This window comes from Beta vulgaris, chromosome 5 (genome assembly GCF_026745355.1).
Source record: "Beta vulgaris subsp. vulgaris cultivar EL10 chromosome 5, EL10.2, whole genome shotgun sequence".
Taxonomy (NCBI): domain Eukaryota; kingdom Viridiplantae; phylum Streptophyta; class Magnoliopsida; order Caryophyllales; family Amaranthaceae; genus Beta; species Beta vulgaris.
This window is the reverse complement of record NC_079206.1, coordinates 35,017,872-35,033,505: the sequence shown is the minus strand read 5'-3', so window position 1 is coordinate 35,033,505 and position 15,634 is coordinate 35,017,872. Positions and strand designations below refer to the sequence as shown.

The 15,634-nt window shown below is 31.1% G+C and overlaps 1 protein-coding gene across 1 annotated transcript; it reads left to right on the top strand.

Moving 5' to 3' along the window:
- Nucleotides 1–11,936: 11,936 nt before the first annotated feature.
- Nucleotides 11,937–12,462, top strand: LOC104886271 (putative F-box protein At1g67623). Its single transcript, XM_010670735.3, has 2 exons — nucleotides 11,937–12,029; nucleotides 12,124–12,462. The coding sequence occupies exons 1-2, from the start codon at nucleotides 11,937–11,939 to the stop codon at nucleotides 12,460–12,462; spliced, it is 432 nt and encodes a 143-aa protein (XP_010669037.3).
- Nucleotides 12,463–15,634: the final 3,172 nt, after the last annotated feature.

The following is a 15,634-nucleotide window of genomic DNA, read 5'->3' as shown; positions in this document are numbered from 1 at the left end:
AAAGAACGCCTCAATCAATTTTTAAACATGAATAAGTTGTAATTTCAGGTAGACACAATACAAACTCAAGATATAAGTGAACAAGGAGGAGATTAAACACACATGAATGAAATAATATAGACCACAAGAATGTTGGTCTTAAACGGTAGACGGCTCAAAAACTCTCATTTGGGGAAAAAGAAACCATCTTACCACAAACTAGTGCCATGAAAAGGATTTTAGGCCACCATATCGAATTACTCATCCAATACAAATTAACTCATCAAAAAGAGAAACCTATTTTTTATTTAGTTCAAAAGAGAATCACTTGTTTCACAATTAGGATTGGGAATTCAAAATGTCATTGACTCTAAGACTCAAACTTTAACGACTAAAAAACACATTAAATTGCAACAAGAGAAATAAACTTCGCAATGAATAGTTACAAGTGAGACGGTAGGAGGTACGTGAATTGAATGCACCACCTCCTAAGTATATAGTCGGGCCGTCTCTGACAAAGTGTGAACCTCATCCAGTTGTTGCTCTTCAACTAAAATACATATAAATATAAAAATACCTACTAAATCGGCAAACGAAAGCTAAAAATCTATGAAAAAATTGGACAGCACCTCCCCATAAATAGGATTAGTCCAAAAAATTTAAACAACCTGCATAACATGTACATATTTCCAGTCACCATATCTAGCATATACCCAATTAATCCAGCTAATTTGAGCACCAATAATGCAATTACTTTACTCTGATGTATCCAGTCATATCAAGCAAAAAAAAAATTTGGCGGCCTACCTACATTTATATAGTTTGAATAGCCACTCCCCCACACTTAAGACAAACATTGTCCTCCATGTTATTTATCAAATTAACAACAAAAGCATGGAAAGAAACAACCTGGTGTAGATATATATATGCAGAGCCGTGAAAATCTAAATTTTGCCGAATTAGCAATCACAAATTCTTTCCTTCATTTAATAATAATAACAATAACAATAACAATAACAATAAGAAGAAGAATAATAACAACAAGAAGAAGAAGAAGAAGAAGAAGAAGAAGAAGAAGAAGAAGAAGAGGAAGAAGAAGAAGAAGAAAAATGATAATATATATATATATAATAATATATATATATATATATATATATATATATATATATATTTAATGTAGAATCCTTGAGGCCACGTGTCGTTCTGTTAGCGATTTCAATCCCACGTGGCATGACGTGGCATGCTCTTTTGATCAGTACTCCTCGAAGCTCAATGAGAGTGTCCACGTGTCACACGAATCAAGGCACATATATTTGACGTAAATTAAGGATTTAAATTGATATGTAATCTACATAATTAAGGAAATGTTTATTGGAATATATATGTATATCAAAAATTGCACGTGAAAAATACAAAAAAAATTGAATATCAATCACGATATTAATTGAGAGATTTTCGAATCAATTAAGGAATTAATTAAGGAAATTTGAATATCAATCACGGTTGTAATTGATACTACACCAACCAACCATGCTAATATTAAGGAAACAATTTTACATTATTATAATAATTACAAATAAATTAAAAAACATTAAAGTGATAATATACTCTCACATTAAGGACGATATTATAAGATACATTCCCGAATTACATTTTCAAATCAATTAGGAATCAATTAATGAAATTTGAATATCAATCACGGTTGTAATTGATACTAAACCAACCACCCATGCTAACATTAAGGTAACAGTTTTACATTACTATAATTACAAATAAATAAAAAAACATTTAAGTGGTAATTATACTCGGCCATATGTAGTATAAATATCAATGGTTCTTTGGCCTTTATTTCACCACACCACACCATAACCCAAACTATCTTAATTTTTAAAATTAAAAGAGAGTCAAAATGACGTTTTTAGGATGGTCATGGCACACCATAAAACAGTTTGTTTGTTTCTTATTCATGCGCTTTTATGAGCTTAGTTTCAAAAAAATACTAAATCAAAACCAATCTGATAACCATAAACTTGATATGTCCGTAATTGAAGATGTATTTCATGAAGTCCCATGTGAAGCATAATGTGCCTCAATTGAAGATTCTGCGAGTAAACCAAAAACGTGTGAAGATACATGGCATCCAAAATTGGCACATTCTAATTTCTTTGATGTTGATGCAATGGTTTTAACACTATTTCGATCGGGTCGTCTCTCATGTCATAAAGTATCAACTGAATTCACGCAAGATATATGTTATGATTCGCCTATATGGGATACTATTGAAGACGTTTGTTCATCAAAAGCTGGGTTTAGGACCCACTTGGCTTTGTGATAACATGATGTTGTACTACCTACACACTTTACCTCCAAGGATTCATAAAGTGTGCCATGAGTGTTTCGATGAATTGAATTTGGTCGACGGAAATCTTCTTCGTTTTAGAAATAAAAATTTGTTGTATTATATTGCAAAGAATGATTAGTAAGTTGTCTTACTACTCTTTTATATTAATGTAGTATGTTAATTTTCTTAATTGAATTACAAAATAAGTGCAATTAGAGTTGTACTTTTTATTTGTCAAAAACGTGTTGGCTATTATAATTCACGGTTGGTTATTACTACATGCAATAAATTCAAGCATTTAAAGAACAACCAATGCATGCAAGCCATTAAATATTATCTACCACCTAATGCATGCAATACATTAAATGAAATTTTTTTATGCCTATCTATAAAATAGACTTGAAGAATCCGGTTTCCATATCCATCTATTGCTTCCAATACATTAAACTCTACTGCTTCCATATGTTTACAATCTGTTTTTAAATTTCCAAGCTAAGTATCCTTCTAATTTCTGAAAAAACAACTTATTTCATTAGATGGATCCTAAAATTGCTAAACATGTCAATGATATTAATGAGTCGATGATGGAATTTTTTGAAGCATGGTCTGCCATTGATGAGCAAATTGCGAATTCTCTAAAAGCACTAGAGAAATTGGAAGAAGAAGATATGGAAACCATGGGTTATGTTGGTATGATTATCTCCTTTCGTAAAAAGATTGACCTTGCAACAACAAAAGTAAAGGAAACAGTTCAGTATTTGGATTCCCTAATAAATGATTAATTTAATTAAACGTGTGTAAGCATTAGGAATCTAAAGATGATATGATGTCTTGAAGAATGAAGTAGAAAAGTTTTCTCATGTATTGTTTTGCATTTTCGTATTAAATATGTATTACATATCTCTATTGCAGTACATGACTATATTGCTTAAGTGGAGTTTCATAGTAATTAATTTGTGAATGTTCGTATGAAATATGTATTATATATATCTCTTTAGTTATCATGGTCATGAATTAAGTTTAATCAAGAAAAAGTAAAATATAATGCATAAATTTCTTATTTTTTTCTGACATATAAAAAAAACGTGAACACAATTGTTATTTAATTAACATAACTATTTTGTATATTTCGATCTAACATTGAACATATCATCGTGGGATACTCTTATGTGTGTTAAAGATTTTGATTTGATTTACCTTCTAATATATTGATTCGTTACCAAACACTAAAACACTAATAAAAAACGTAAATATTTAGCTGTTTAGAAACGAAATATTCCAGTGAATTTTAATTGATTGATTCCGAAATTAAATGATTTCAAGAGACACATACTTTTATTTGCGTTATTGTTTGTCTTATATATATTGAACATACAAAAGTTAGTTCTATTGTGATATTTTTTTCCAAGATCAAGTTGTTTTATTCTCTTTTGTGAAATGGATCCTCATGTCAACAAGGTGCGAAAAAATGAATTCACATTGTTAAATTCTTTGAAGAGGCAAGTTCACATTGAAAATAAGGAAATAGGTATATATATACTGCATTTTTTTTCCACACGTTTCTTTGTTTTTTTTTTAAACTTAATTTTTTACATTCTGTTAAAACATTCTAACAAAAATAAAACCTTTTCTCGATTTTTAATCACAGTATATATTAAAAAAACACATAAATTTGTTCCATGCATGCTATGTAAATACGAAATCTATATCTTATATCTGAATTATGATAATTCTCTTTTTAATTTTTACAAAAATATTTGTATATATATATATCTTTTATTTTAGATATATAGATATTATCTAATGTTATAAATTATTTTTAATATTTTTAGTTACATTCATGTAATTTATGTAGTTATCCATATAAAGTTATTTTCGATATCACAACAATATAGAACTATCAATTTTCGCCTCTTTGTTCTATTTGGGTTTTTCTTTATTTTTGTCCACGTTTAGAATTATTTGTATCATAAATATATCTGCATGTGAAATAGACAATCTTCGTAAATGTGTAATTCCTAAAAAAATGACATGTTAGGTGTTGTTGGAGTACTCATCTATATGGGTCGTGTTCGATCAAAAATTAATCGACAAAGCAACAAACAATATATCATACTAATTGACAAGAGGTAGTTTTATAATTTTGTGATTTATATTACATGTAATTGTAGTTCATTTTTTCTTTTGCCATAATCAATATATTGATTCGTTGTTTCTACTTATATCAGTTATACTGCTATGAAACTATGCATTGTCGACAATTGTTTTGACCATTTAGAACAATTAAGTTCTGACATATTACAAGAAGCTATGGTTGTTTTAGCAAGAGGATTGGTTTTGAAAAATGACGACGGTAAGCATGAAAATTGTATTGTTTAGGTAACATATATGTTTACAATCTGTTTTTAAAATACTTTTGTCTTTTTACTACATTTCATAGGCATTTATTTGCAATCCGTTGAAAACACACAAATCATGATCAATCCTAGGACAAAGATTGCAAGCAAGCTAAAACAATGGTAAGCTACTATGTATACTTACATGCGATTGGATCATTTTTACATCCATGCGCAACTTAACGTGTTCGCTTAAATACATGTTTTAATTGCATTAATTAGGTTTCGTAACGATCAATTTGTTCGACACAAGACAATATGGATAAATAAGACTTCTCTTCCGCTCAATAGATTACTATGCATCTCAAATTCCCTGCGTTTATCCATTTCTGAGTTTCACAAATACAACGGAGTATGTCCTATCTGATATTTACTTTATAATATCTTATATTTGTTCGTTTATATTTATATTAATATGTAAATGAAATTCATTATTTCATTGTAGGGATGCAAGTGTAGGGTTGTTGGGAGAATAGATGATATTTATAAAGTAAATAGTTCGGATTCTCTATTCATACATATCAAAATTAAGGATATAAGTGGGTCATTAAGTGTTGGACTATCTCACAAGCAAATATGTTTTATATTACAATTGTCCACTCTTGATCTACCAAAACGAACTGAAGAGGTATGTATGTTAATATTTTTTTTTTTTTTTTTGGAAATTCAAAATTGTTATTGATAACCAAAAAAAATGAAGTGTTACAATCACCAATTCATCAATCAACAGGTAACTAGCATCAAATCCAATCTCCCCCACCTTCTAGGAAGGGTTGAGAAATTAAACCATCATCTGCTAACCTGAAGAACCAAACAAACCTAAAAAGCTCCTACAACAACCAAAAAGAAGCTGAAACCTATCTATACAGATAGTTTTTCATTGTATCTGAAACTCTACAAGCTACATTAAATAAGATTAGATCAACTGTGTGTTGAGAAAGCTTGTGAGTGCCTTCGAAAACCTGATGGTTCCTTTGAATCCATATATTATAGACCGCTTCTGCAAACATTATGCCATATAGTTGACTAACTTTGCTCTTTCTTCTACATTTACTTTCTGCTATAGAGATTTCATCAAGGAATGAAACAGGCCTTCTTGTAATACCAAGTATCTTCAGACATTGAACCCAGATTGCAGCTGAATAAGGACAGCTGAAAAATAGATGTTGTGTGTCCTTCTCTGCATCATTACATAGAACACAACTGGTGTCATTAACAAGATTCCATTGTGCTAATCTGGTTTTAGTAGCAAGTCTATTAAGAACAGCAAGCCAAGTGATGAACAAACTTTTTGGAGAAGCTTTGTTGTTGCAAATTAATCTCTTCCAGCTAACCTGCACAATTGGCTCTCTAAGAGCTTGATAGCATTTACGAATAGAGAACTTGCCATTCTTCTCATACTCATGAATTTTATTACCATTATCAAAATGGTTTCTGCAATTCATGACCTTCTTCAGTACCCAAGACATACTCACAGGAATTTTCATACTCCACAAATTGTCATTCTTAATGTAATAAGAATGGATCCATTGGATCCATAGCTTGTCTTGCTTCATAGCAATAGCCCAAAAGTGTTTAGCTATTGTTGCTTTGTTCCACACTTCAAGGTTAGTGAAATTAAGACCACCACCAGTTTTAGGAAAGCAAGTTTGCTCCCAAGATACCAAAGCTTTCCTAGAGATTGCATCTTTGCCTGTCCATAAGAAAGATCTACATTGGCTTTGAATCTCTTTTAGAATTTTCTTAGGAAGTATAAAGATCTGGCACCAAAACACCTGCATACTCAGAAGTATTGACTGAATTAACTGAGCTGTGTTTGCATATGAAAGAAGCTTAGCTGCCCATACTTTAGTTCTAGCCATAATCTTCTCAATTAATGGCTTACAGGCAATATAAGAGAGTTTCTTGGTGGATAAAGGAACTCCAAGATACCTAAAGGGGAACTCTCCCTTAGGAATCTTCACAATATTTTCAATTTCAGTGATAATATCATGTCTGACTCCCCCAGTGTAAATGTTGCTCTTCTGAAGATTTGCCTCCAGACCTGAGGCTTTTGAGAATTTAGTGAAAACTGCCATGATTTCATTTATAGAAGTAAGATCACCTCTACAAAACATCAACAAATCGTCAGCAAACATCATATGAGAAATAGAGAATCTAGAACATTTAGGATGAAAATGGAACTTGTTATTCTCTTTCAATGTATTCAAACATCTAGAGAGGTATTCTATCCCAATGGCAAATAAGAAGGGAGACAGTGGGTCTCCCTGTCTAAGCCCCTTTTTGGCTTGAAAAGGAACACAAGGCTTGCCATTAAGCAAAATAGCATAAGAGACAGTAGATACACAAGCCATGATCCATTTTATGAACCCTTGAGGAAACCCTAACTCAATAAGCATACTCTGAAGAAATGGCCATTCTATAGAGTCATATGCCTTTTTGAGATACGCCTTGATTGTGCATCTTGGAGAGATATCTTTCCTAGTATAACCTTTAATAAGATCAGTGGCTAGGAAGATATTATCAGTGATGTTTCCCCTGGGATGAACCCTGCCTGAGCTGTATCAACAATTTCTCCAATAACATCATGAAGCCTGTGAGTCAAGACTTTAGCAATGATTTTATAAATCAAAGTGCAGCATGTTATGGGTCTAAAGTCACTAGCATAAGTGGGGTTAGTGACCTTAGGCACCAATGTGAGAGAAGCTCTGTTTACTTAGGATCCATGTGACCAGTTTCAAAAAAATTTAAAACAGCAGCATATATGTCAGGTTTAATGTAGTTCCAAGTTTCTCGAAAGAAGTACCCATTAAACCCATCTAAGCCTGGCGCCTTATTGCCATCAATGCTAAATAAAGCTTCATCAATTTCAGCAAGAGTAATGGGAGCATTCAGTCTGTGTCTAGCTGTTAAACTGAGAGTAGGACCCTTCCTTACAAGTGGTAAATCAATGCTAGGCAATTCTTTATTACACTTGCCCATCAAGTTACTGTAGAAGAGAATCAATTCATCTTGAATCTCTTTAGAATGTTCCAGCTTAGTACCATTGAAAGAGTAAAGAACATCAATTGAGTTTCTTGCACATCTTTCCTTCATGGCAGCAAAGAACACTTTGCTATTAGAATCACCTGATTGTAACCATTGTATTCTTGATTTTTGTTTAAGAATACTCTCCTCAATTTGTAAACACTTCTTAAGGCAATCAAGCTGTTGTTGTTCTTGAGCATGAAGCACTGGATTAAAGTGATCTCTATGAATTTGGGATTGGGTCATATCAAGTTGTCTCCTTGTCTCCTCAATCTTCTCTGTAACCTTCCCATAGTGAGTGATTTGCAATTTTTTAAGTTGTTTGCTAACATTTTTCAGTTTAGTCCAAATATCTCCCAGCTTTCCTGCAGCTCCACCACTACTCCAAGCTTCTAAAACAATGTCATGAAATTGAGGATGCTTCAACAAGTGATTAAAAAACTTAAAGAGTCTTCCTCCATGGTTAGGGCCTTGATTGAAAACAATCAAGAGAGGATTATGATCAGAAATAGATTGGTTCTTCACCTCAACAGTTGTGTGAGTGTGATTGGCCAACCATAAGATATTGCACAAGCATCTATCAATTCTGCTATAAATCCTTTTCTCCCCTATCTCTTATTAGACCAAGTAAAAAATTCACCAATCCCCTTCACTTCTAATAATGTAGTATTATCAAGCAAATGACAGAAATCAAAAGTTTCAGCATTAGATATAGGAATTCCATTAATCCTATCATCACTGCATAAAATTGACTTAAAGTCCCCCTTAACAACCCAATCAATCATGACAGTAGTATCCAGATTATGAATAGTGTTCCACAAAGGTTTCCTATCATCAATACTATGCATTCCATAAACAGCAGAAAACATCATTTTGTAATTTGTAGCCTTATCAGACACCAGAGTCTGAATAAGCTGCTCAATTTTAAGAATAACCTCAACAGTAATTTTATTGGTATTCCAGGCCAACCAAATTCTACCCCTAGGATTATGAATATAATTATAACTCCAATTCCACCATCTCCCAAACTTCTTCTAAATTTTTTCTTTATTATTAACTCTCACTCTTGTTTCAGTTAATGCAAAAATAGTAATATTGTTTCTATTAATAAAAGAGATTACCTCCTTTATCTTGAGAGGGTCATATAGCCCCCTTACATTCCATGTACAGGCAACTATCATGACAAATAAGGGTTTTCACCCGCTATCTTGTCAATGGTCTCCTCTTCTGGTGCTTCATTCTGTTCCTCAAAGAAATCTTCAGTGTTGTCTGCACATGGAACAATAACCCTCTTGCCCCTATTTTTCCTAGTCACCATTTGCCACTGATGAACTATAGGTTGGACAGGTGTAGTTATTGCACTAGCTAGATTAGCTGAATCCTTCCCCCACAACTGCAGCTTACTGTATTTGTCTATCTTCTTGTCCAGTAATCACCTCAGTAGTATTGTTTTCTGTAGGAATAATTTGTGTTTTCTTTGGAACCCATTTTTGCACAACTCGTGGTTTATTTTGTTGCTGCTGTTGTTGGAATCTATTCCCACAGTTGTGACCAATCCTCTGACACTGTTGACAGAATGGAGGCCACCAGTCATACTTCACCTCTTGTTTAATTGTTTTACCATTAGCATCCTCCACCATTATGAATTGTTGCTTATCCTTAGTAACATCAATCTCCACTAAGATACGAGCAAATGAAATACGCATTTGCTTTGCAGTACATTCATCAGCATAAAGTGGGATCCCTAAGAGACTTCCAATCCTACTCAGTGAGTTAGGACTCCAGCAATTTAATGGAAGGCTAGGTAATTTGACCCAAATAGGAATAATTTTCAAAACTTCCTCCTTTAAGCTAAAGTCTGGTGTCCATGGTTTCACAATCATAGGGCGATTGTAAAAGCTGTGAGGTCCAGCATAAAGAACTTCATTCCTGTCATCTATTGAACCAAATTTCACCACAAAGAATCCTTCATCATGTAGGAATATTTGTGGTTTTGACACAAAATTCCAGTCTTGCTCAATAAATCTTGTCAAAGCACCTATGGTAGGAGTATTCCCCACTATGTATATTACTAAGGAAGTAGCCCAAATTTCAGAGAGTTTATCAGTTTCTGCTTCGTCAAGACAAGCAACTGCAATACCTTCTTTAACTGTTGGTGCTACAAAGTTTAGAGCAGTACCTTTAGCTGTAAGTCTGCTACTTTTGAACAAAGCATTCCAGTTGTTATCAACAGCTTCAGTGGGTTGAAGTGGTTCTTCTTCCTCCGTTCCAGTTTTTCTAAGCTCTCCAGAATGAGGTGTAATAATCGCTGACTAAACTTCATTACTATCCTCTTGCAACTCAGTCGAACTAGGGTGAGGTTGTACATTCTTTGCTTTACTTTCCACTACTATTGACGAAGGTTCAGATGGAGTTTTTTTCTTCCTCGCCATGAAAACAGATTGGTAGAAACCCTAACCAAAAATCTCGTTATGTATGTTAATATTAGAAACTTCTAGGATACAACTACAACTTTGTAATATAAATTTCGCATTATCGCTAATGAATGTTTTTTGTAGGTTAAATACATGGACAACCTACGGAACAAACTGTTCTCTCACATTGGAGATGCATATGTTTTCGTACTTGAAGCGACATTGCTATGTTTTAAATCTAATGTTCATGAAGTTGTGGATGTTACACACGTTTACTGGGCGGAAGAGTGTGCTTATCAATTTACTTGCAAGTTGCCTACTTATAGCAAACAAATGGATCACAAAATATAATTTTTATGTATTTTATTTGTTTTTTAAATTTTGTTATTTACAGAGTGTATACATTAAACTGTAAGTTTACTACTTTTTGTTATGCGTTATTAATTATATAATTCCACCACTTCGTTTATTTCTTAAATCATAATAGAATGAAAATTTAATGTATACCGGTTAGAAAATTGATTTATTACCAAACACTTAAAATAATAAACTAAATTATTGCAATAATTAATATTGGACGTATATATAAAACAACCATATACAATTATTAATCACGTTTTTAATATAAAAAAAAATAGTAACTGGCGTCATTTTTTTTAATGAATTTAGTAGAATTTCCTATATTAAATAGTGCACTAATTGGGATATTTTTAGATTTGACAGTTACGAAATTTTGGTATGTGTTGCCAATAAGTAGTGACTTTCCATATATACAAAAATTATTGCCAAAAGACACAGCCATTTATAAAAATGTAAATATACTTCCTCCGTTTCTTTTTACTCGCTACACTTCTCATTTCACGGACTCCTAGGCAATTTTTGGAGAAGAGATAGGTAGAGAGTAAAAAGAAAAGGGACCCATGTGGGAGGAGAGAGAGAGAATTTATTGCCCAAAAAAGAAGTGTAGCAAGTAATGTGAAACTTCCCATAATGAAAAGTGTAGCGAGTAAAAAGAAACGGAGGAAGTATATATAATATATATACAGATTAATATATGCCGGTTAGAAAATTGATTTATTACCAAACATTTACATTAATAAAGTAAATTATTTCATTAATTAATAATTTATGTATATTTCAAATAACTATATACAATCATTAGTCACGTTTTTAAAAAAAAATATAAACTGCCGTTTTTTTTAAAAATGAATTTCCTACTAATTCCTATATTAAAATAGCATTAATTGGGATATATACATATATTTGGCAGTTTATAAAATGTTGGTATAATTCGCCATTAATTAGTGACTTTCCATTGTCTCAAATATTATTGCCAAAAGACACATCTTTTCATTTTCTCTAATCATGCCTTTTTTATAAATGTTATATATATATATATATATATATATATATATATACATGCATAGTTTTTACAATTCATTCAACCAAAATACACCCTCCAAATTAGAATTTCGATTTTTTTCATTCTCACACTCTCAAGCATGGAATTCCCAAATGCAAAGAAGCCTAACATTGTTCATGCCCTTCCTACTGAAATTATTATTGAAATTCTTTCACGCGTTGGTGCTGCAAGTGCTCCTGATTTATTTTCATGCAGATTGACGTGAGTTTTATATTTATAACTTCTTTTGTTTTGACGGGATATAAATTTACAATTTAGTCATCTTATGAAATTAGTTTGTTTTTCAGTTGCAAGGCTATTAATAAAATGTCACACGATAGAAGATATATAAGAAGGTTTCTTTCGAACACTTGTACATGCGTTCATTGCGTAATGATGAAAATAAAGCAAAGTTTTTTGATTTGTGCTTGCAATACAAGAACCCAGGAGCACTTTTGCGTTATGGCATGGTAAAGTTGTTTATTTTTTATTAACGAAATTTTATCGCATGTATATTTTTTTATTTTTTTACATTATGAACATAACTAACTATTTTTTTTATAGGTAAAGTATTTCACATATGTGTTGTTAGATGAAGGGTTGAAAAACATCGACTGGGCACATTCAAAGGGCAATGTCTTGGCCACATATTTATTAGGACTTTTGCTTATATTCAATGTAGATGAAGAGCGCAAAAAGAGGGGTGTATCGTTATTACTAAGTGTTTTTCACCAGCATGCAATAGATGAAGTGGTTCAATTAAGAGGAACTTTACGAGATATGATAATGTCCCTTTGTTTAAAAAATAACATTGTGTCTGAGTCAGATGAATTGGTAAAGTGTGATCAAGGGCACCTTCATGCATATGACAACATTGTGGACAAATGGGATTACTTCGCATGAGCTCCTGATGATCTCAATAGTTTATGTGATGCATACTTATGTAATCGCGAACCAGCCTTTTTTCTACGCTTGCTCCACTAGATTTTCTTAGATATGAAATAGTTATTTTAAGTTTTTGCTTTATATGGATTTGTAGGTTAATTTTCAGTTGTATTAAGGTTGTTTTCATAATAAGAGTTTTAATTTCAATAAGATAAGTTTTTATTAATCTTATATATTTTCGATATTAAATGACAATCATTTTTGTTCAGTTATGATGAACTTATATTCAGTTTGACCACATATCAGAGCAATCTATTTATATTTAATTAAACACTAATAATCAAAAACTTATAAATGGTTGATTTAAATTTCAGATTTTGTTGTTTATTAAGGCACATTTATAAGTGTTTAAGTCTAAATAATGTTAATTTATGTAGTTGGCTTATTTAAGATTCAAATATATACTTACCAAATAAAAGATCTTTTTCTCGATGCTAAATCAGTATTATATATGGAGTGAATAATTAATTTGTAAGTAATGTAATCAAATATTATTGTTACGCCAATTTAGGTAAAGGTTGTGTATTATATGTCTTATATTTTTTTTAGCTATACAAAAAAAAAAAATTACGATTTTTGGGGAAAGATTTTACAAGAGATATACTTATGTCACCAATGATACCATTTTTCGTAATAATTGTATTTTAGGAATATATGGTTTATTCAAATTATGAATAGGCTAAATATATTAGTAATTGATTAGTTGATTATCTGATTTTAGGAATATATGCATGATACTATTGTAATTTTTAAATATCGTTTATAATAATACAAATTTACCTAATAATTGTATTTCATGAATATATGGGTTACTCGAAGGTAAAATATGCTAGATATGTTATTAATTAGGATAGTTTATGATATCCTAGAAGAGTGATTTAATGATTTAAATGAATGCAACTACTTATTATAAGCAATTCAGAAATCGGTGATTAAGATTGTCATATTTTTTTTAAAAAAAAAAATCATTAGGTGCGAGTGATTAAGATTGTCATTGATTATGAGATATTCATATTTTAGGTAAGTAATTCCTACAATCACTGTACGATTATATATAAATAATTTTTAGATCTCAACGTTAATTCAGAAGGAATCATGATACTATTCTTTTTTTAAATATTTTTATAATAATACAAATTTACCTAATAATTGTATTTCAGGAATATATGGGTTACTCGATGTTAAAATAGGCGAGATATCTTATTAATTGATGTAGTTTATGATATGATTTTGAGTGATTTAATGATTTAAATTAAGGTAACAACTTACTGTAACCAATTTTATAATCGGTGATTAAGATTGTCATTGATTATAATAGATTCATATTTTACAATCACTGTACGAATTGGGTCTTAGATTAATGGCAAATCATTTCCTTAAACAGCTTCATATTAACGTGAATACTAATTCATAAATATCTTTTACTTCACTTTATATAAATACACACTAAGCTCTTACTCATAATCTTAATTCATATTTTTTCGAAAACCCCTTTATTTCATCTTTCAATATAATATTTCTCTATACAAATGGCATCCCAAAATGATGCACCTGTTAAAAAAATAATTAATATTTCTGATTTGGTTAAGGGAACAAAGTATATCACTATTGAAGTCCGGATAATACGGGTTTATGAGAAGCCAAACTTTATGAACAATCTGGAAGTGGTAGCATTGAAATGATTTTGATGGATGTACATGTAAGTGATCTGTAATTATATTATATAGATTAATATTTGTATTCGTCTCTTTTACTAATAGTTAATTATATTATATATGTGTTTATAGGGTACAAAAATACATGTTAGTATTCGAAGGAACCTAATTGTTGCCTTTTGGCCTAAGATTGAGGAAGGAGGATTTAGACATATTTCAAATTTTTTGCTACGTGATAATGTTGGATACGAGCTAACTACGCAACATAAATTCACCATATCATTTATGTCAATTACATCATTTATGTCCATAGTGGACTGCAATCCTTTGGATATCCCACTATATGGTTTTGAATTTGTTCCATTTGGTGATATTTTGGCCAAAAAAGGTTATGATGTTTATCTCATTGGTATGTTTAATTTGTTCTATAATCATTTCCTTTATTTCTATTATGTTAAGTTTATTTTGAAACGTACACCTTAAGTTGTAAGTTTTTTTTTAACTACGTATAGATATAATTTGGCATGTGACTGCGTATGGTGAACTAACCAAGACCGCTAAATCGAGGTGCATGACTATTGAGCTGATGGACACAACGTATGTGTATACCAAATTGTTATTTATTGACCATCTTTTTTGAGACAATTTTTTTAATTTTATTTAAACTTCAATATAATAACTTATGAACTTTTTCATTCGTATTTCTAAATAGGAATGACAACCCAACATGTGTTCTATGGGGCACATATGCTGATGAGATGATAAATTACATAAATGCTGAGGGAGCTAATGGTGCAATTGTAGTCATCTTACAGTTTGCAAAACGAATCATGTACTCCCTCCGTTTCCTAAAGATCTTCCTTCTTTCCGTTTAAGGGTGTTTCCAAAAGATCTTCCCTCTTTTGCTTTATTCCTTATTTGGCAAAACAAATTTCCCTATTTACCCTCTCATGTCACTATCATATGGTCCACCATTACATTATTAATTCAATTTTACTCCCTTTCTCTCTCCTACTTTAACCCTTTTTATTTGTTTATTTCTTAACCCCTTTCTCTCTCCTACTTTACTCACACCATGCCCCACACAACTTGATTTTCCTTGGTATCTGTAGGAACACTAAGTGGGAAGATCTTTAGGAAACGGAGGGAGTATAAAGGTAATTCGTACTTTTATTTAATCCACACTTAGATTTGAATTTTCGTATTAAATATCTTTTAGCTTTTTAATTTTCGTATTAGATTTGTATTAGATTTTATTTTCGTACTAAATATGTATTAAATATGTATTGAAGAATCAAGCAAAAAGTAAAATATAATGCACGACTTAATATTTTTTTTTCCGGATATTTTTAGAAAAGTGACTAAATTGTAAATTTAACATAACTACTTCGTATATTTTATACGTATATTAGATTCGATTTTATTTATTTAAATTTTTATTGTGTTATAGATATTAATTTGTCTATCTTTTTTTT